At 45.0% G+C, this 23,513-nt stretch overlaps 1 protein-coding gene across 1 annotated transcript; it reads right to left on the reverse strand.

The window, feature by feature from the left end:
• Positions 1–5,684: 5,684 nt before the first annotated feature.
• On the reverse strand, positions 5,685–19,941 carry LOC129068896 (retinitis pigmentosa 9 protein-like). The gene is made up of 6 exons (XM_054571339.1): positions 19,747–19,941; positions 15,999–16,029; positions 14,523–14,652; positions 9,089–9,180; positions 7,097–7,158; positions 5,685–6,027 (listed from the first exon to the last, which is right to left on the reverse strand). Exons 1-6 carry the CDS (start codon positions 19,896–19,898, stop codon positions 5,832–5,834), a joined length of 663 nt encoding a protein of 220 aa, XP_054427314.1. The 5' UTR covers positions 19,899–19,941; the 3' UTR covers positions 5,685–5,831.
• Between the last annotated feature and the right edge of the window lie 3,572 nt (positions 19,942–23,513).

Raw genomic sequence — 23,513 nt, forward strand, 5'->3', positions numbered from 1 at the left:
AAGAAACACTTTGGTACATTCCTCAACAGTGAGATTGAGTTTATAAGATCAGCCTCACAACACTGACTAAATTGCCTCATAAATACTGATTTGAATATAACTTGCTTCCTTTGTATACCTGGAAGTTTTGTCTTGACTTTATTTGTTGGTTATATACATCTGTCTTGCAAAATCAAATGCCTTTGCCAAGAATGTATTTGCATGAGAAAAATGTCTTATGTTAACTGACGCCACTGCTCTGATCACCCCTGAAGAGTAGAAATTGGGCAAGAGGAGTGTGTGTGTGTGTGTGTGTGTGTGTGAATAGTGCTGAATAAGTAGGTTTAGAAAGACATTCAATTCCAAAGAATGTTTGTTCCCCTTCACTTTGTAAGGCCTGACATGAATTTTCTTTTTATTGATTTGAAAGAGAGGGAGAGAGAGGGAGAGAGTGAGTTTTGTTGTGCCCTGGCTGGGGATCAAACCTGCAACCTTGGCGTATTGGGATGATGCTCTAACCAGCAGAGCTACCCAGCCAAGGCCCTGATAGAAATTCTTTCTGAAGTCATGACAGTCCTGAATTATGCTTGATGTGTACTTGGACTCTAAAAAAATAAAAAGAGTCATTAAATACAAGTGATATTCGTAATGTTCTGGCCAGCTGACATGGCTGGGAACCTGCCAGTCAGAAGAGATATCTACTCTAGTGCCAAAGGAGGGTGTGCGGGGAAGGGTCCCGCTGTTCCACTCTGTCCCATCATTGGTGGATCCTGGGATACCCAGGAGGAATGGAGGGGCCATTAGTTAGCAACTCCATGGTGTGTCATACGGATGCACCTGGTCTGAGGGCTGCGACGGGTTGTGGGAGACAAAATGACTACCTACCATGTTTTCTTCCTGGGTTTCAGAAATGGACGTCTATGTTTTCCCAATTCAGTGGTGCTCAGTGGGTGTCCTGGCTTCCTCGCACCTCAGTCCCCATTGCCCACTATGCTCAACCACAGACCTGTGCTCCCTGCGTGTTATGATCAGGCCCAGGCCCAGCACTGTTGTGGCTGCAGGGAGAACATGAAACGAAAGAGACTCGAACTGAACTTCGGCAGGCTGAGAACACGAGTCAAAAACAAGACTTACCCTCAGAAGGCGACAGCCATGACACAGGGAGTGTGACCAATATCTCTACTGCTGATATTGACAGAGAAACTGACCACGTTCCTGCGAAACAGGTGGGGCTTTGTCTTCTGTTGCCCAGAAGAGGGAGCTATATGGTAAGAGCTCCTGTAGGGACATTCTGTATAGAAACACGCCTCAGGGAACCTTGAGAAAGAGATACTGAGGATGGAAGAGGGAGAAGGATCCCGTGTAGTACAGCGCTGGACGTCTTGGAAAGAAACTACGGATTCGTGTGATCTGGTTTATGGTAAAGCCATGCCAGGCGACATGGTGCAGCCCAATGGGGTGGGACAAAGTTCACGTGGAGTTGGGGTGTTCTCAATAACTTCCATGAGGGGGCAGACCACTCCCCTGAGAAAGCACATGAAGAGGAAGTGGGAGAGAGGGACAGCTCCCCACAGGGGCCTTCCCCTCTGTGACCTGGTTCAGCCTAACAGAGCTGATGAAGCCCTTCAGGGGGACCTCAGCCGGTGGCAGGAGGCAGAGCTGGAAAGGCTCCCTGGCTGATCACCAGAGGGAATAGAAAGGAAGAGAGGAGAAGTCAAGACCTTGAGCTTTATCCTAAAGATGAAGACAGAAGATACTGGTAATGATTCTCTCTATGAGATATCTTGAGTCTCTTACCCAACCGATTTAAGGAAATGTACTATTCCATTGTTATTTCATAGGAAACTAATTTCTGAGTTCCGGCTACAAAGAATAGCTAAATAGTGCAAGGGCAGGATGTTTGGTTTGGAACATTGATATCTCTCCTTAAAAAAAAAAAAAGATTTTATTTATTTCTAGAGAGAGAGGAAGGGAGGGAGAAAGAGAGGGAGCAAAATATCAGTGTGTGGTTGCCTCTCACACGCCCCCCCCCCACTGGGGATCTGGCCTGCAACCCAGGCCTGTGCCCTGATTGGGAATCAAACCGGCACTACTTTGGTTCACAGGCCAGCACCCCATCCACTGAGCCACACCGGCCAGGACAATATCTCTCTTGATTTGAACTAATAAAGCTTTTATGCCAACAACCAAGTTAAGAAATTGTGATATTATAAAGCCTTTGGAATGATAAGTTGTAAATCAGTAAATAAATTGAATTCCATATGGGTGCGATTCTTACACATGTTCTTCCCTTCCCCTAATGCTCACAGCACTGAGAACACCACCAATAGGTTGGCTCAATTGCATATACTTCTGCCTTCATTCCAGTGTTACAGTCTCCAGGGGCCTTCAGATGAGGTGAAAAGGACGGGGGAGCTGAGGAGAGAAGAAATAGATGAAAGATTCTCCGTAACAAGACCTTTCCTGAGGATAGAGACTATTCCTTGCTCACTTTTATAGATGGAGAGACCAGGCACCTCCTAGGTCCCTGATAACAACGCGGATCGATGTACCCAAGGGTGGGTTCTAGTACCATATAGTCATCCAACCAGTGACCACTCCTAGAAACAAAGGAAGCGTTTAGGCAAACAAAAGTCCTTTATACTCAGAGCCTGGGACCGAATGGTCAATTTGCAGAACCAATGTTCTCCTAATAAATCATGCAGGTTAAGCCTAAAGAGGTGCCAAGATGTGTGTAAGTGGTTTGGAGTCTCTCCCAACGTCATCTGAAAGGGCAGGGCAGCTGTGGCAGGGCACGGGAGTGCGTTCCAGAAAGGCTCCCTTAGTGACAACATGGCGCTACATACAGACCAGCCCACCCGCGTTGCCTCTAAGGTACCCTGAACTGAAAATGGCCTTTACTTGTAACTCCCTGTGGTAACCACGTGCCTCTCAAGACAGTGTAAGTGCGTCGTACAAAGTGACAGCAGCACATTATTTCAGGGGAGAGGGAAGCAGGCAAACAAAAGGTACAGCTTTCAAGGTTGGTCTGAATGAGGTCTATGACTTTTCCTCACCCCTGCTCCAAGATTTCATTTAGATACTCCAGGAGAACACCTTGGACCCCCATCCCCAGCCCAGGCTGGATGACGTCACTCTCCTGTGTGTGCCAGCATCACCTGTGTCCTCACTCTCCTAGGCCGTTTCAGGACACAGCACATGAGACTTGCAACATTCTCACCCCCTCCAGCAGAGCCTGGGCTCCGTAGAGCAGCATCGCTGGGGTGTTTCCGTGGAGCCCGCCACAGAGCTCTCAAGAATTTGTGGGCAAATGGCTTAGCGCCAATTCAGATGAACAGGGTTTGCCCTGTGGTCACTGTCCCCACCGCTCCAAGCCCAGCTGAACACAGCTCAGGTGGAACGGCTGAGAAGGAACGCACTGGCTGGAGAGCAGAAGACTAGGAAGACGTGAGTGCAGCTGGCCCCACGTCCTTGCTTTTATGGGAACTGGGGAGGCGTACCACGGCTCCGACTCCCCAGCAGATGCTCCAACAACTCAGCTCCTTCCCGAGGAAGTGAAAGGGCTAGGCTTTCATGGGTGTGTTAAGGAGTTCATTAGTATAAATGAGTTGAATTTGATTGCCTTTCTGACACATATGAAATAGGAGTTTCCGGGGTTGTGGGTGACCTAACTCAAGGCACTTAAAGGGCCATAACTGGGGAAGATGTTAGACCCTAGAAGGTGGGGAAGATGCTAATGCCAGTATATGGAAGAGGAAGCCGGAAAAGAGGAGGGTGGTACCAGAGAGCACTGCCCTGACGTGTAACCCTTCCCAGAGTTTTCCCTTTACCCTGGAGGCCAGACAAAAAGGCAAGCATAGGCTTAGAAAAATGGAGTCCAAAATATAAGGTAACACCTGACAACACCCAGTTTGAGAATCACTGATATTCTTCTTCCATATTGTGAGAGAATATGCTTTTTTTTATTAAAAAAATTGATTTTACAGAGAGGAAGAGAGAGAAACATCGATGTGAAAGACAAAACATCAATCAATTGCCTCCTGTACATGCCCTGACTGGGATAGAACCCACAACCTAGGTATGTGCCCTGACTGGGAATCAAACCGAAAACTTTTTTGGTGTATAGGACAGCGATCCAACCAACTAAGCCACCTGGCCAGGCGTGTAAGAGAATATGTTCGACATAAACGGCATTATCAGCAGGGTAGACAATTTCTGGAAGGAGAATTTTCTGCTGCTTGCTGAGTGAGGATGCCCAGGATGTGGGTAAGGGTGGCTGAACCAACTGGCCCTGGAGTTTTCGGAAATGACAAGCCCTGGACATTCCAGCCTGGGCCAATTGCGTGACTGAGATAAACTTTCTAAGGCCAAGTCTAGGAGCAGTTACTGAAGAGCATTGAGAAGGAGCCAGCCTGGTTTGCATGGGTTATTCTTTTCAAAAGACAGGGAGCCCTGACTGGTGTGGCTCAGTTAGAAGGTGTGCCCAGCAAAGTGAAAGGTCGCTGGTTCCATTCCCAGTGAGGGCAGGTGCCAGGGCTGCGGGTTTGGTCCCAGGTGGAGCATGTGCGAAAGGCAACTGATCCGTGTTTTTCATAGTGATGTTTCTCTCCCTCTTTCTTCCTCTCTCCCCTCTCTCTAAAAATAAATAAAAATCTGGAAAAAAAAAACAAAACAAAAAGAGAGACAGGGAATCCATCCCCCAGGGGAAGGGGCAGGAAGAGGGAATGGTGAGCTCCAGTCTGAGGATGGAAGCTGCAACAGACCCTGGCAGAGAGGGAGGGGCACTTGTCCCTGAGTCACCCCCTGGCTCCACTGTGGCTCGTCAGAGAACAGACACCCTCCCAGCCTCCTGAGCTGCCTTGGCTGCGCACAAAGTGAGACATTTGCGGGGGCGGGGGCTGTGCTTAGCCGACGGGGGGAGATGAACTTTGAGATGTGGGTAGTTGACCTAGTACAGTAATCCCTATATCCTCAAAAATTTTCTAATTATTCTGAGAAAAATAATAATCATGGGGAAATGGCAGTAAGAGCTGAGTAAGTTAAATTCATGATTTTTGTTATTACAGGCTATTCAACTCCCTCCTCAAAAACAAAACAAAACAAAACAAAACAACTCAACCCACGATGCCAGGGTTTATGAGCACGGGACTTTTGTGTGCAGCAAGGCCCAACGTGCTTTACACTGTTGAGTTAAAAAATGAAAACTAAAAACTGCCAACAAATGTCGTGTTGTATGCTTGCATTTATGTTAAAAGAAAAAAACTCCACATTTGCTTATGATACATAAAATATTTCTGGACATCTTCGCAAAAAATGGTAATGTTGTTAGCCATTGGGGCAGGGAACTGAGTAGCTGGGGAAGGAGGAAGGTTTTTCATAATTAAACCTTATGTACCTTTTAAATATGGAACACATGCATGTATTATTCAGAAATTAAAAAAAAACACATTTGAAAAATAAATAATGACCTTTTATTATGATCAGCAACAGAGGAAGGTCCAGCCTGCAGTCTGGGAGCTCAGCAGCCTCGCCGTGGAAGGTGACGGCGCCTGGAGGGGCGTCCTCAGAGACCCCCTCAGTCCCGCCACCCTGCCATTTCTCAGGAATCGCCAACCCCAGTGACCAGCAGGACGACACTGCAAGAGCTTTCCTGCCAGAAGTTGGCAGTTGTCCTGAGCGAGCACCTGGGAGGGTCCCGCTCCGCTGGCCACACCTTCCCTGGAAGGTAGGCGAGAACACACGGGTGTGGCACCAGACACCCTCCTTGGTGTCCTCTCTGACCCCACGGTCCCCTGCTCTTTGGTCCCTGTGTCTGATCTCCCAGATGAGGGTCTGAACAAGCCCAATTCCCGTCAGTCTGAGTCCGAGCTCTCGTGTGACTTGGAAGACTTATGCTTTCGTTTCTTCTTCTTCTTCTCTTTCTTCTTTTTCTTATGCTTCTCTTTCTTCTTCCTTTTCTTGTGTCTCTCCTTAACCTCTGAGGAGCTGGAGCTGCTTCCATCGTCATCTGAGGTGGAATCTTCCAATAGTTGCTTTAACTGCTGTATCCTAAACAGATAAGATTGGTCAAAGGACCATAAACCGTAACTTAAAAATGTATTTTTTAAAATATATTTTTATAATCACCTCATGAAGCACAGTACTTATTTTTATTTCTGCATGTTTTCCCCATTCTCATCTTTTTCCACGGCTATTTCACAGGACTGTAACCAGTGGACCAGCAATCTGTGTTCTTTTCATTGTCCTAAATATTTCTGCATGTTTCTTCTTTTATTTTGAGGACACATTTAGGAAAGCTGGGGACAGTGACGCAAGGAAGGGCCTAGGATAGAAGCCACAGCAGGGGAAAGCCCAGGTGGGGCTGCTGTCAGGTCACTGGAAGGTCAGAGAAAATGGAGCCTTGGAGACAGGTTCAGGGGGTCAGCCCAGGATGAGCTGTTGCTGGCCACTGCTCCCCGGGTTGCAAGTGGCGTGGGGACCCTTACAGGTTAGAAGACAGAAAATTCACCGAAAAGGAGATTCGAGTGGGCGTGCCCCAAAGAGGGCGTGCCTGCATGTTCCTAGAGTCCCTGCGATTACAACTTCCAACAGATACATGCTTTCCTGCCCATTCCCCCGCTGCTCCAGTTCATCCTAGGTACTCTACCTCCTCAACAACTGTAACCCAAGATGTCCGATCTAGTGGGAAAAAACCTTCCTGTTTTTTCACTCTCTCATTATTCATGTTTAAGAATAATTTTTAATAATAGCTCAAATCCCTAACGACATTGGAGAAGATAAACTAAATCAGAGGTAAGAGAACCAATCATGCAGCAGAACCAGACATCACAGCACCGGCTGCCAACTTCAACCATCGGTGGCTCAACAGGCTGGGCCACGCCCACTGCTTTACGTTAACCCAAGTGGAACAGGCTGACCTGCTCATTCCCCTGCACACGGACCTGGGCAGCGATTACTCCTGCCCTCCAAGTACTCCACCATCGAAGTATATTATTTATTGAACCACCATTGAAGTATATTATTTATTGAACCACTCCTCTAATACTGGAATGGTTATTTCCCACTTAATATAATTTAAAACTTTAAGAGAATATTGTTATCACCAGGAGAACCTCACCTTATATCCTTCTCGTGTCTTTTATTTTCTCGTATGATGTCATACATGGGATCCTCATGTGCCTTGAGGGTTAGACAAGGTTAAGGCTGGGTTAAACTTCATGGAGCATTAGTTAAATAAATAGCAAATCCCTATGTAACTAAAACCAGTTATTTTTGTTCCCAGTTTGGTATAGTTTTTTTTAGACATGTTCTAACTCTTCCTAAGGTTCACCATCACTGCAAACTCATCGAGGCTGTGAAAAGAATTTTCCAATTAGAAAAATATAGGATATAATTTAAATATCCTTTATAAGGAAATAAACACTGGCAGAATCATGAAACACTATTCAAGGGAGAAATATTGAGGTAATTCTCTTTGTTATATGTGGATAAGTGACTAAGAGATAGTATTTAAAAAAAACAAATGAGTTATAAGAGATGATATATAAGAATGAAACATTTATAGGTAAACAAAAATATGTTAAGTACCTTAAACAAAATGTGGAAGCATATTGGAAGTACAGATAATTTAAAATGACTTAAATTACTAAAAATAAGAACACATTTATGGGAAATGTTATGGTATGTGAATTACCTCAATTTTTAAAAAGAAGGAATATTTATTGCAGAAATTTTAGATGTTACAAAATTTCAATTTAAAAAATCTATTACCTTACTACCCAAAGGATAATTACTATTAACATCTGGTCTCTTTTCTTCAATCATTATTCATAGTTTATAAAAAATTATAATATTTTATAATTTTTATATATACAACTCTAATTGCTTTTCACTTGTTTATCATGAACATTTTCCTACGACATTACACATTCTTCTAAAACATAATTCCTAATGGCTAAATAATTTTTGTCACAGTATTTTTTATTGATACATTGGACTATTGTTTCCTCTTTTTCTTTGGTTTCCAATTTTTCAATCATATAATTAATTATGAAAGTAATCTTGATACATACATAAACAGCTGTGTACATATTGATGTTCTCTTATGTCCTTAAGGTAAATTCTTAGAAGTAGGATTTCTGAGTCAAAAAATGAAAAAAGAATATGTTTAAAGTTTTTGAGGTTTATTGCCATTCTATGTTCTATAAAAAATGACATTCCACCTAGAAGTGGAATGACTGATCAAAAAATTATTTAAGATTATTAAAAATTAAAACAATAATTTAAATGTCTAAGAAAGTTTGGAGGGTGTCTGTTGGTCCTGGTTTGACATATGCTGATAACCTCAGTACATCCAGAGAGCGGCTTATTTCACTTGCAGAAGCAGTTACTGAATGATGAACTAACAGCTTGGGGAAGTAACTGTTAAAATAAAGTGAGGAAATGGAAGGTTTCATTTACTGTCATCTAAAGAGCATACATAGCCCTGGCTGGTGTGTCTCAGTGGACTGAGTGCCGGCCTAGGAACCCAAAGGTTGCTGGTTGGATTCCTAGTCAGGGCACATGGCTGGCTTGTGGGCCAGGTCCCCAGCTGGGGCGTGTGGGCAAAACAACTGAGATCGGTGTTTCTCTTACATACCAATGTTTTTCTCTTTCTCCCTTCCTTCCCCTCTCTCTAAAAATAAATCAATAAAATCTTTTTAAAAAATAGAGAGCATATATAACTTACATACACACTTCCATCTTATAATTTAAAGACATTTAATTTTTAGATAAAGACTAGGAAACTAAAACCCAAATTTTAATGATGAAACATGATTTTTTTTATCTAAGTTAACAAAATTATTGAATAAAAAACATCTGCTTCAGAAAAAGCACTGTTCCCAAGGTATAAGCAAGTACCACTTTAATAGGAAGTTAGCTGTTTGTTCATGAATTAATCTGCTACACAAACGCAACTTAACAGAGATCCAGTTACCACCAGGTACTTTGGCCTAAAGGTTTCTGTGGATATATTTTCTGTGAACCTCCAGTTCACTCATGACTCCCTGATCCATGGATGTTCACCATCTTCTGTAAACATAAAGGGACACTCTGGGGGTCTACTTACTACTCGGAACTGTTCTAACTTCTGGTTGCCTTTGATAAAGAAAGGACATTCTTTGTCACCCGTTCGGTGACCATACCGTTTACAACGCCAACCTAAGAAGAAAGAAAAAAATATTTCTGTAAGATAACACAGTTTCATTTAATGAAGATAGAGAATGAATAGATCACATTCAAGTTTTTTTGTCATTAAACTCCAATTCTAAAAGCAAATGCAATCAGTGAATGAACCATGTAAGACCCTAGAAAATTGAGATTGTCACAAATGCAGAGTCATAGGTCCACTCAGAAATACGGACACATACTTGAGTTTCCAAAGATTTATTGGTGATTTGTAGACATACTAAAGTTTAAGAACCACTGTTCTGGATAACACTACAACCAATAAAATGAATGAAGGTCTAAATAGTATATATGTCTTTTACAATGTCTGGGATGAATCTAAGTTTTGTGGAGACTGGGAGGTAGGGGGATCTTTCGGCAAAAAAATATCCTGCCTTGACAAATTTTACAAAATCATATGACCATGTCAACATATTGATGGGGTCCCTGCAGACCTCTGACTGGCACAACTGAGGTTCCCCAAAGCTAAAATGTCATTTCTTTCTTGGTAAAACTGGCTCTGCTCTCAACCCAAAAACGCTTATTTTCCAAGTCAATGCAAATAGCTACTGTATAAAACGGTAAGTGAAATACAACTACCTCATCAGAGCAGTGATTTTTAAACTTAAAAAAAAAAAAAGCACCACCCAAAACTGTAGACTTCTGCGTAAAGATAACATCTAAACACATTGATCTGCTTTCATTCCCTTCCTGAGAAATCAGGAAAATGACAATGAAGAGAATTCTTTTCAAAAGGGAAGACCCAGGAAGTATGTCAAGGATGGCCAAGGGGCAGTCTCTACAAGTGTGTTCCTCCAGAAAAGCACTGAGGGTCATCACACAGTGGCCCCAATCCACTTACGGGACCCCCTGGGAACTAACCAAAGGTTTGGCAAGATCCGAGGAGCATCCATGCAAGGAAAACCTGTGAACCTTGGTAAGAACAGCAAAATTCCGGGCATTTTAACTGGACCTCCTCCCAACCCCCTCCAAGTCTTAGCGAGCAGCAGCGTGACAACCATGCAGCAGCCTGGCAGCAGCCTTGGACCTCGGAGCGGGGGCAGGGCCTGCAAAACCCTCAAAAAGCCCAGACCCCTGCTGAGAATCCACATGGATCTGGTGACTCCCTCCAAACTCAGCTTCCTACTGTTGACTGAGAAAGCCTTACGGGTAACATCAATAGCTGGTTAACAGATATTTTGTATGTTATATGTATTATGTACATATACAGTAAAGTAAGCTAGAGAAAAGAAAATGTTATTTAAAAAAATCATAGGGAAGAGAAAACACATGGATGATACTCATTGAAAAGAATCTGTGTAAAGGTGGACCCGTGCAGTTTGAACCCACGTTGGGATTCCACTTACTACTCTCAGCTGTTTGAATTTTTAAAAAATTGTGGTAAACTGCAGGCAGACCTCAGAGATATTATGGGTGTGGTCCCAGACGCCACAACAAAGAGAGTATTACAATACAGTGAGTTGTTATTGTTTTGGTGGTGGAGGGACTTGGCTTCAATTTGTACATAACGCATCGGTGAAGTGCAATAAAACGAGGTGCACTTGTACATATAACATAAAGTTTACCATCATCACCATCCATCTCCCTAACTTTGTTCTTTTGTAACACTGACTCTCTCCTCCCATTAAACAAGAACTCCCGATTCCCCGCCACCCCAGGGACTCGGCGGCACTCACTGTTCTGTTTCCCGTCTCTATGATTCCGAGTGCCCTAAGTACGTCATGTAAGTGAAATCAGACAGTACTTGTCTTTTTGTGACTAGCTCATGTCACTTAGCAAACTGCCCTCAAGGCTCATCCATGTTGTGGCACATGGCAGAATTTCCTTCCTTTTTAAGGCTGCATGTTATTTCATTGTATGCAGACTCCATATTTTGTTTTTCCACTCATCTGTTGATGGACGCAAGTTGCGTCTACCTTTTGGCTATTGTGAATAATGCCGCTATGGGTGATAATGAACATGGGTGTCCAAACATCTCAAGACCCTGCTTCCAGTTCTTCTAGGTATACACCCAGAAACGGAATTGCTGGGTCACATAATAATTTTATTTTTAATTTTTTGAGGATCCACAATACTTCTTCCCGTAGTGGCTGCTGTACTAGTCACAGTCCCTCCAACACGACACCAAGGTTCCAGTTCCTCCGCATCCTAGCCAACATTGTTTGCTTGTTTGTTTTTGATAGTAGCCATCCTAGTGGGTATTAGACGGAACCTCATTGTGGTTTTCATTTGCATTTCCCTAATGATTAGTGATGTTGAGCATGTTTTTGTGAGCTTATTGGTCATTTGTATATATACTTGTGTCTTCTTAGGAAAAATATCTATTCAAGTCCTTTGCCAAATTTTAATCAGGCTGTTTCTTTCTTGTTGAGTTAGGAATTCTTTGTACATTCTTTATCAGGTATATGATTTGCAAATATTAATATTTTCTCCCATTTTGTTGATTGCATTTTTATGCTATCGACAATATCTTTTATTCACAGAATTTTTAATTTTTCATGAAGTTGAATTTGTCTATTTTTTTCTTTTGGTTCCTGTGCCTTTGGTGTTTCATCCAAGAAATCACTGCCAAATACAACTTTGTGCAGCTTTGCTCTATGTTGCCTTCTAAGAGTTTTATAGTTTTAGGTCTTATATTTAAGTCTTTGATCCATTTAGAGTTAGTTTTTGTATATGTTAGACAAGGGTCCAACTTCATTCTTTTGCAAATGAAAATCAGTTTTCCCAGCAGCATTTGTTGAAAAGACTGTCCTGTCCCCATTCAATGATCTTGGCACCATTGTCATCAGTGTCGAAAGTCATTTGACCATATAAGCAGGGCTTTATTTTTGGGCTCTCTATTCTGTTCCATTGGTCCATATGTCTGTCTTTATAGCAGTACCACACTATTTTGATTACTGTAACTTTTGAAATCAGGAAGTATAAGTCCTCCAGCTATGTTCTCTTTTTTTTAAGATTCTTCTGGCCATATGGGGTCCCCTGAGATTCCACATGAATTTTAGGATGGGGCTTTCTGTTTCTATTTAAAAAAAAAAAAGAAGAAAAAGATCATCGGTATTATCATAGTAATTGTATAGAACCTGGAGATCATTTTGGGTAGTACTGACATCTTAATGATAGTAAGTCTTCCAATCCATGCACATGGGATGCGTTACCATTTATTTATGTTACCTTTAATTCGTTTCAGTGATGTTTTGTAGTTTTCATTGCATAAGTCTTTCATCTCTTCGGTTAATTCTTAAGTTTTTTTTTCTTTTTGATGCTATTGTACATGGAATCATTTTTGTACATTCCTTTCCAGAATGTCCATTGTCAGTGTAGAGAAATGCAACTGACTTTTGCGTGCTGACTTTGTATCCTGCTACTTTACTAAATTCATTTATTAGTTCCAAATTTATTTTTGTAGCATCATCAGTTGTTTCTACATATAAAGTCTTACCAGAAAAACTGATTTTTTAACACAGAAAATTATAGGATCTGTAAAATAAAGATGTTTCCTGTAAATTAAGGTCCTGAAAATGGTATCCCCTACAAATCCATTTCAAAGAAAGTTGTGAGAGGAGGCGCTCCACCATAACAAGAGAATATAACAACAAAGATGACTCAACGCGCAGGAAGCAGGACCTGCGACTCAGGAAGAGGCTAAGGGAAGCTGCAGAAGGACAGTGTGAGAGGCAGCTCAGGCTGCCGCAACAAAATGCAGACCTTTATTTCCTCCCAGTGCTGGAGACGGGAAGTCCAAGGTCAGGGTGCCAGCAAGTCAGTTTCGGAGAAGTCCTCCTCAGGTCTTCCTGCCACAGGCAGCTGTGTCCTCACACAGTGGAGAGAAAGAGGACAAATTCTCGGTTTTTCTTCTTCTTTTTAAAAAATATACATATTTTAGATTTTATTTATTTTTAGAAAGAGGGAAAGGGAGAAAGACAAGGAGAGAAACATCGATGTAAGAAGGTTGCTTCTCACACACCCCCAAGTGGGTCCTGGCCCGTAACGCAGGCATGGGCCCTGACTGGGGACCAAACCCGTGACCTTTCAGTTGGCAGGCTGGCACTCAGTCCCCTGAGCCACAGCAGCCAGGGCTGGTTTGTCTTCATTTAAGCCTATCACACCAGGAGAGCCACTCTTATTGCTTCATTTAATCCTAACTATTTCCCAAAGACCCATTCTCCCAATACCATCCCACTGGGAGTTAGGGCTTGAACATATGAATTTGTGGTGCAGGAGGGCAGAACACAGATATTCAATTCATAACACACAGTGAAGCGAGACCCCTGGAGGGCTGACATCGCAGCAACCATGTTTAGAAAGAGGAAATAGACAGAATACCTCAAGCATTTGAGAGCCTTAGGATCAAGCTTGGGAATGATTCTGGATTGAATGAGAAATCAGTATATGTTAATTCTGGGGAAAGTGAGAGAATTATTCAGGATGCTTGAAAGGAAAAGCAGTCAGTTTGCTATATGCCTCAGCTCTGAATATGATCATAAGAAAACAAATGCTAAAGACTTACCAAACCAAAATTATGATAAAACTATTCTCGGAAAGATGAGATATAATAAGGGTATGTGTATGTGTATGAGAGCGGGAGTGAGCTAAATTCTCATCTTCCATGGTACAATGTCAACAGATAATGCCTACAGACCTGAAAAATCAATACGGCGTGAGCATAGTCCCTAGACATAAGAAATGTCAAAATAACCAACCAAAAGAGCTTTAAGTGGGAATGGAGAAAAAGAGACAAGGAACTATTTTAATTACATGCATGAAGACTCTCTGTAGAAACAAATGTCTTTAAAAGGCTGCAGGACCCTTTCTTCAAATGCCAAAGGCGCTGCTGCCCTGGAGGGGCAGGGGGTGGGGGATGTGCGCGCAAAGCTCTGCCAGTCCCAAACCCACCCTCTGTGGCCTGTAGCTCCCCTCAGCTTCCATGCAGAAACCTGAGCACCACTGAGGGAGGGTGGCTGACTGCGGCAAGACCCACAGGGACCTGCCCTCCAATGCACCCCTGGGCCTCAAGGCATTACTACGCAGGAGAGCCTTGCTGTTGCAGGAATGTTACCGCAGAGGGCGCCCCGCGGGCAGCTGCCATCCTGTGGAAAGACCACCGCACTTGGAGGCAGAAGCCCTGGAGTCACACCTCTGCTGCACCGGTAACCTCGGACCGCTTACTGACACAAGGAAGTTGGTGTCGTTATCTCTAAAACAGACCATGCTGTGACGTTAACAGCGCTGTGATGAGAGCGAGGTAAATGTGCTTCGTGACTCGTGGGCTATAACTTGCGTGTGTTCAGGAGGACTGGACGCACTTCCACACTCACATTGCATAACTTTGACCTCCTTCCCCAGCGGCATCCAAAGTCCTTTTGTCGGCGCGTGAGCCAGAAACTCCCTGGCATGTTCATTGCCCGGTACATCTGGTATACAGTCTTCTGGCCTGGTCTCATCTTCCTGAAACAGGAAACAGCGTGTAAACAATATAGTTATGAGCGCCGGAATTCTCTCCCACTTGCGTCAGAACACAGCATCGTCTGGCTTCCTCGGGAGGAGGGGCTTCCACGGTCATCATGACTTACCCTCCCAGGCACTGGAAAGACAAGTGAGACGGGACAGACAAATGGAAATAACTGCACCAGAAGAATTACGTCATGAAAACGAAGCAGCTGTTCTCAGAGAAAAGTTACTAGTGAAGTAAAATAGAAATCTGTCCCTCTTACAGGAATGATCTGTGAGCTCTATCTAAATTCAAAGGCATATTAGATTCTAAGATCAAACAAAGGGTTTCCTACAGCCTTGGCCGGGTTGTTCAGCTGGTTGGAGCATTATCCCATAACCAAAATATTGTGGGTTCGATTCCCGGTCAGGGTACATAGCTAGGTTGTGGGTTTGTCCCCCTAGGTTGGGTCACGTACGGGAGGCAACTAATTGGTGTTTCTCTCTCACATCGATGTTTCTCTCTCCCTCTCCCCCTCTGTTCCTCTCTCTTAAAATCAATAAACATATCCTCGGTTGAGGATTTAAAAAAAATAAGAGGTGTCCCTACCTCAAACTCTTTGTATAATGAGACAAAGTATAAGAATTTTTAAGCAACGCTATCTAGGGTAATAAAAACGGCGTGTTGTATTGAAATAGCTTATTCTGCCTGGAGGGCCGCTACCATGCTTTCTCATCATGCACATGCTGTATCTCTGATACACATCTTCACCACTGAAGAACTATAGTGACAATTAAGGAGGTTTTTTGTCCAGTTCCCATGAATGTTAAATTTACAATGAAATAATTCTTAAATTTTTTTTTTAAATTTAAAGTGTAAGTCTTTAGACAGAAAAGGCTGCTTTGGCCTTTAACCACTCTTCTGAGCCCCACTCCTCAAGAGACGGGGACCCGGGCCGGGCTGCTGGAGGAGGGGCTCCTGCACCAGGGGCTCGAGGCTGGGCTCCCTGAGGGTCTGCTGCTCTCTGAGCTGGTGACATGCAGGGGACCAGCACCGGTGCAGAGTCAGCACCTGGACAGCAGAGCTTGGAGGGGGAGAGAAGGGGAGTGACGATGGCTGAGGAGCACACGTGGGCCTGCCCTGGTTTCCTAGGGAACAGACACTACACTGATGAAATTTCTACAAAGGACTGGACCTGTGACAAAGCCCGAAGTGTATGACTGGCATCTGCAGGGAAGAAACAGGGTCATCATGAAAAGAGGTTCAAAACCACAGGCAGCTGTTTGCATAACAAGTGACTGAGTCTGAGCCCTGAGTCTAATACATCTACGAGGATAACCACATGGACGAACTTCACACTGACCTTGATAAGCCCAGGAGGAGGTTTCTCATAGCTAGAAAGGAAAAAAAACCATCATCAACCTTGAGCCCATAACACATTTTAATGAGCAAAAAGCAACTATAGGCTAAAATAAAAAGGATGTTTTTAATAAAAACCTAAAACTACATTAGGTCTAAAACAAGTAATATAAAATATGCCCAGCACTCAAGAGACCACAGATAAATAAACCGACGCTATACCACATCCTGCTGAGATCTAGAACTTCAATTCACTGAAACTGTAACTAACTTGGTATCTTAGCACAGTGACTTTCTTTTTGGAGGAAGGGAAAGCAAAAGGTTACAGGGAAAACGAGAGGTTAGCAGACCCCTGAGTTCATCACAGTTCCAAACTGTCATTATAGTTGTCATTACAGCTGTTGACCTAGCATAACTTTCACCTAGTCCATGTTGAGGAGGCTCGGGCTGGGCTGCTGAGTGGTCTGCACTCTCCTGGCCTGGGTGGCGGGGGGTGGGGGGGGAGGGGAGGACAGGGGAGGGGGTTGCAGGAGGAGCAGGGGGTCAGAGGGAAGGAGAAGAGACGGAGGGAAGGGACCCTGGTAGGGGAAGGAGTGAAGGTGATCTGTCCCAGTGGCCCCCCTCCCATTTTCATGCCAGTCTCCATTCAAGATACTCCCACCTGCCCCAGCCCACAGTGAGACCAAGCCAGCTGCCCCTACTCCCGGCTCTCTGACCGTGTCCCACGCCGTTCCGACCTTACTGGGTCCCAGGCACAGAGCCCCTGCAGGAGGCCTTGATGACAGGCAGCATCCACTAGAGAAAACTGCTAGATTTACTACATGATCGGCGGTGTGGGGACATACTTTCCGTGTCGTCTGCAGGCTGCCAGGGCCCGGAGGACACAAGTCACCCCTGGCTCCCAGTACACCTTGGACTTTCCACAGCTCTGTGGGAGCTGCCAGAAAAGGCTTCTGGATCCCAGCTCCGGAAATGTGCTCTGAACGCTCATGTTCATTTTTAAGTATTTACTCACTATTGGCTATTAACAGGAAACCAAACATCCCAGGCTTGTTCAATGCCTCCACAAGGCCTATTTTGTGAGGACACCTGGGCACTGGTGCTGGTTTAAAGTTGTGTCTTGGCTCCAGAAACATGGAAAAGTGGGTGCCCCGACATGGTGAGAGCGGGGCTCATTTTCTGAGTTTTCTGTAATGCAATGTATTACTTTCATCACCAGCAAAACATTAGTAAGTATCAAAAGAGAGAATTAGATATTGGTATGGGACAAGAACTCTTTATAACAGTCCCAATAAAAGATGTTCTGTTTTCTAGGGGTAAAAGACCCCAACTTCCCCCAGCAACATGTCCCATCCTATGACGATGTGGCTGTGACTCCTGCCGAGGGGAAGTAAGGCACGGGCTTCGGAGATAAAAACTCTTGGCTGAGTTCAGATTTGTTCTCCCTGCTGTGTCCTTTGGGCAAATTACTTAACCCCTTAGAGCCTCAATTTTCCCACGGGTGAATAGTTCACAAGCACGCATGGGAAGGGCGCTCCGCAATGCTGGCTTCGCCCTGCCTGTGGAAGGCGAGCTGATGTTCCCGGCAGCCTCCTGGGGCAGCTCAAGCCTGGACCACTAGCATCACCAAGACCAAGGCCTGGGTCCCGCACGGATGGGAGGAGACAGCTTGTGGACGGTAAATAACCAGCGCCAGAGCTCTTCTAAGCGGACAGAGGAGGATCTGCTCCGTGAATATCACATTGTGACCAACTGGGCATGACTAGACTTAGCTGCTAAGGTGCGGGACAGTGTTTTTTCAAAGCTAACGTCTAAAGGTATTTTCTAACACAAAGTGGTGGCATGACATAGCTAAAACTTAGCAATAACACTGGAAATCTGCATAAATTGGGAAAATGATACAAATAATGTATCACTCATTAGAAGCATTCATTAGAAACACGACTGGTACAGTCTTACACAGGGAGTTTGGTAGTGCAAACTATAAATCCAATAATCTGTCCTTTGAGCCACAGGAGTTGTACAAACAACAACATATGGCCAAACTGAAATCCAAATTCCTGAAAAATATGTAACTGTTGTTGCCAAGATGAAAAGAAGTGTGATGGAAATACACATTTGGAAATCTATTATTGGCAATGGCATTGCCTAAAAAGTCCATTTCACAACCGCTTTCACAAGTTTGAAAGAAGGTAGTTGACAGTTTTTCCAAGGGCTAAACAATTCATTGATTTAACTTATTAAGGATGATTCTCAAAGTTTAACGTAGTATTTGACTCCTACCCATAAAAGATTTGGAAATGGACGTATGTTAATGTACGGTCTGGCTTCTCTACATTCCGACTGTTCAGTCTACACGTCTCTGCAGTTAATTCTTTTTTTTTTTAAGATTTTAAAAAAAAATTTTTAGAGAAGGGGGAGGGAAGGAGAAAGAGAGGGAGAGAAACATGGATGGGTTGCCTCTCATGTGTCCCCAGCTGGGGACCTGGCCTGCAACTTAGGCACGTGCCTGCCTAGGAATGGAACTGGTGACCTTTCGGTTCTCAGGCTGGCTCTCAACCCACTGAGCCACACCAGCCAGGGTGCAGTGGATTCTTAATATTTAAAAAAAGTTGGTAGAGGTCATTATTTTGTACCATCTGAGAAGCCAAATATAAATGTTCATTCAGACTGCAATAATTTGCTCTGTGTAACAAGAAGACTACATTTATGTACAAGGGGAAAAACATTATCTTCCCCATTGTGTATGGGGCAAGAAACCTTTAAGTTGGCAGACAGAGCACCACACAGAGCTGCCTGAGGGGCCAGGGCTGTGGGTGCAAGCCATGCAAGACCCTTGTCCTGCAACCACTTCCTTACTGAGGTGACACTCAGCTCAAGGGCCAGACTGAAAGAGCAGGCCGGGCTCCACAAAGCAATGCGTTTTGTGTCAAAGCTCCAAGCGACACTGACTTCTTCAGCTACTTAAGAGAATCACAGGATGGCAGAGAAGAACGGGAAGGTCATGAATGCAACCTCCCACCTGATGTTTGTCTCCTTCACAGCCTACCCTCCTCCCAGTCGTTACATGGACTCCCCTTGACCCCTCCGGGGACCGGGAGCGCAGTGTCCTGGGTCGGGCGAGGCTCACCCGCAAGAGTGTACGTCTCTGGTGCTAACTCTTTTTGTTGAGTTGGAGTCGGCCTCTCTGTAGCTTCCACGCTTTATTCGGGTTAAAGTTCTCTGGGCTAGAGGGCAAGTCTACACTCTTCTACCTGTCAGCCACCTCCCAGAAGTTAGGGACAGGTCCCTCACTCCACTGTTTATCCTTTCCACACTAACGTTACAGGACTTCCCTTAGAAACAAATGAAAAGATTGTATCGGGTTCACAGTGGGCCCTGTGACCTGAACACCGCGAAAGGACCGGGACCAAAGTGCACTTCTCGCGTATTGTCTCCAAACCCAGGGTGAGCGCCTTGTAGAGCCCCAGCGAAACTCCCGACACCCGGGCATGCGGACACCAACCGCGGCTCCGCGGACGGAAGCGCTCCCCGCCCCCCGCGTGCACCCCGGAGCCTGGGGGCGGGGCCCCGGGGGAGCCTGGCACCGGCCTTCCCTCCCGCCGTGGGGCGGCTGCCAGGAGAGTGCGCGCCGCCCGGGATCGGTAACCGCAGCCGGGCTGCCTGCCCACTGGCGGGTCTCCGAGGACCCCGCCTATGGCGCCCAGGCGGCGCCCGTTCTTCGCAGGAGCCCGGGGGCGGCGGGGACTCACAAGGACTCCAGGTGCTTGAGCTGCTGCAGCTGCTGCGCGTCTTGTCGCCGCCGCTTCTGCTCCCGGCGCCGCTGCAGCTCCTGCTCCCGCGGCTCTCGCGCCCGCCGTGCGCTCCCGGCCCCCGGGTCGGCGTGCCGGGGCCGGGACGACATCGCGGCCCGCGCGGCTCAGGCGGCGACGAAGACGGCACTTCCTCCGCGCGTGCCCGCGGGTCACCGCAGCGCCCCCTCCTGCCGCCACCGTCGCCGCGGCCGTCGGCGAGCCAGGTGTTCCTGCCGAGACTGCCGGTCCGCGCCTCCCTGCGGCGCGGCCTTCTGTCCTCGCTCGGAGCGCAGTTCCCTGCAGCCAGGCTAGTTGGTTCCCGGACGTCGGAGCGCGCCCCCTGGTGGCGGCCGAGGGCTATGGATGCCGGCGGCTGGGAGCCCTTCCCCGCTGCCCGGGGACCGCTAGAGCGTGCGATCCCTGGTTAAAAGAGTGTGTGTTGCGTTTAGACAAGGTTTGGGTGCTGAAAATGAAAAGCTAATATATACTGAGTGCTTTTATGTGCTGGTCATTGATCTAAGCCCTTAATAGGATCGGATTTAATCTTTAAAAACTTAAGTTCTGGTACTACCTTTATGTATTACGTTACACAACTTTTATAGATAGGGAGACTGAGGCCCAGAGCCAGGAAGCCAGGATGCAAAAGTGTAAGGTGCTTACCTAGATTGTATTTTAAAAGTGTTATCTGGTATGTGGTTATAATAATTGGTTTAGCTTTAACATAATGGAATAAACCACAAAGGAAGTGAAAGTAATAGCATAGGGAATATTTCCCTCACATGCGGCATTCAGTATAATTAATACCTAAAATATCTGGGGAGATCTTTCATATTTATTACAGAAAATCCAAATAAACACACAAAGGACTATGAACAGACATGCTATGTTACACTGATGTGTCCCAGAATTTGGAAAGCAGGTTTCCATAATCTGTGCATGAACCAAAACTGTTGTTCATGCAAGTTACCTGGGCCTGGAAATACCTTGCAAGACATTCCCATCTAATTAAGAAGAATGTAGTCTCAGGAAGATGTTTGCGAAGCAAAGAAAATGTAACTTAACAGAAGGAAGAGGGCTACAGAATCTAGAAAGGCAGAGCCAAGGAAAAGCAATCAGGCAGCCTTTGTTCAGCAAACTCTTAAGCGCACATGAGTATTCCAGTGGCTACAGGAAAATATGCACCATTTGGAATAAGGTACAAAATTGACCAAACTTGGTCCCATCTTAAAGGCAATAGTCTCCAAGACTAGTCCTGCCCCTGTGCTGACTCCATTCCCACCCAGCAGCATTCAGAGAGTGCACCATGTCAGATCCTACTACGAGAAGGGTGTTCAGTCAGATTTTAGTACTGGGTCTGTGGAAAGGCATGTCTCCTACTGTACATCAAAAACTTGACATTGTGATTTAAAACATAATATGACTTTGGTCATTGTGACAAATTGTGTCTCCCATCTCACTTCTCCTGTACAAATGAGCTTGACACTCTTCCCATGGAGAGGTGAGGTGTGTGCCTCTTTCCTTGAATCTAGACCAGCCTTAGTGATATGCTTGTAACCAGTAGAGAGTGGAAGATAGTTTAGGTCAGAAAAGGTCATTTGGCCTGTGCTTGGTTCTCTTGAAATCTTCCCCCCTGAAGCCTTCAGAGATGTAGACGGTCAACTGCCCTGGAGGTCCCCCTGCTGTGAGGAGGCCCACACTAACTCACGGGGAGAGATCCTGGGAAGAGGCCCTGAAAAACACACAATAATAAAAAATAAAACAAATGAACAATAACAACAACAAAAAACAAAGAGGCCCCGAGGCTCAGTAAACAGAGCGATGCCAGGGCAGACCCCACTGCCTAACATGGTGTGTGCTGGAGAGAAATCTAAGTGGCCCACAGCAACCAAGCTGGACCGGAACAGTTCTTTCCCTCTTGCCGAGGCTTCGTTGCTGGTCAGAATCTGCCCCTAACATAAAAGAAAAGAAGGAACATATAAAAAGAAAAAATACAAAACATTCTTCACAACCTGTGACCCTATAGCAAGCAAGCAAAGAAGCTGAAAAGTTTAGGGTAAACGTCTATGCAGAAACCAATTGAGTTGGTTTTTTCACACTTGCCATTGAGTCTTGACTGATTCAAATATTTGCTTAACACAGTGGTTTGCTCTCTTAGCAAAAAGACCCAGGGATTGATAATGCCATTTTAGCAAGTATTTTAGTCAAGATGCTTTTGGAAACAACAGACCAAAATCCAAATCGAACTGTTTGATGGGGAAAAATGAAGGAATTTAGCGTCTCATATATCTGAGATGTCACGGGGTAGAACTTCAGGAATGGCTGGATCTAGGTGCTGAAATGTGAAAGTCAGAAATTTCTCTTTCTCTCAGCTTCACTTTCCTTTGTATTGCCTCCTTTTCATGGAGGTTCTCCCATTGTGGGGGCAAAAATAGCAACAACGTACAGCCCCAGCTGATAGAAATCTTTCTCAGTTCCATGTACTATACTCATTGGCTTAGCGAGGGTCATGTAGTTGTCATGGAAACAATCACTGTGGTCAGGGAGAAGCAGTGCTCTGACTATCCAAGCCTATGCCACATGACCACCCTAGTTCCCAGGGGTGGGATCAGCTTTACCCAAGCCATATAGACTAACAGCATTAATAGGATTAATTATATTAATAGGTTTTCTATTTCAATAGAATAAGCTCTATTAGGAACAATTAACATTTTTTTAGTGCTACATGAAGTTTCTCGTTAGATCCTGGGATGGAATCAGATCTATAATAATCGTAATTATCATGTTTTATCTTCATCTTACAGGGGGTACTGTTAATTAACCTGCTGAAGGTCATGTAGGTAGTCCTTATGTTATATGTATTATTCCTTTGATAAATTGTTGAATTCCATTTGATCATGTTTTATTTAGTGTTTCTGCATTTCTATTTATACATTAGATTGGTGCCTGGATTCTCTCACTTGCTATCATTGCCACGTTCTAGTATCAGGATTTTGCTTCTGCAGACCCTGAGAAAGAAGATACCTACTAAGATGGACTCCTGGTGGCTAAGGGGGCCCAAATGTAAAAAACAGGACCTAGCAGCCGCTTCTACCCAGGGGCCTCTCACGCAAACTAAACTTCAGGGAGAAGCCTGAACTGAAGGGGGCCTGCATCGTGTTCCTGTCTTCTGAGCCAGGTCCTGGGCAGAGCAAAGGGGAGCGTGGCAGAGTGGAGAGGACAGAGCAGAGCTGTATAGCTGGAGAGGGGCCCCACCGAGGGGCAGGCCCCAGGAGGTGTCTCAGAGCTGTGCTCTTCCTACTCGAGCTCTAGCACTTGAGCTGTTCCACAGCTGTGCTGTTCTCACAGCCACGCTGCATTTCTAAGCTAAATGCGTTTAACTGCTCCAATGAATTTCTTGGGGGCATCTGAGTCTATTGTGAAGTCCTACCTGGCTTAGTCACGTGTGTGAGAGCGCGTGGGATGTTTGCTAAGTCAGCTCACAGTACATCTCAGTGGCTGAGGGAACTCTCACAGTTGGCCATTTAAAACTTTCCTCAGTACAACCGTCAAGAGAGTCTGGCAACACATGCCTTCCCCTTTCTAAGTACTAAAAGACATTTCTGAAAAAAAAAAAAAACAAAAAACAACACACCAAAACAAAACCCTGAAGAGTGGTTTCAGCCTTTTTCAATGTAGAATCCATCCTTGTAACTACGTTAAAAAAAATCTAAGTTTCTCTCCTGCCC

Source organism: Pteronotus mesoamericanus, unplaced genomic scaffold (genome assembly GCF_021234165.1).
Source record: "Pteronotus mesoamericanus isolate MK-2021 breed Mesoamerican mustached bat unplaced genomic scaffold, CSHL_Meso_final contig_220, whole genome shotgun sequence".
In the NCBI taxonomy this organism is placed as follows: Eukaryota; Metazoa; Chordata; class Mammalia; order Chiroptera; family Mormoopidae; genus Pteronotus; species Pteronotus mesoamericanus.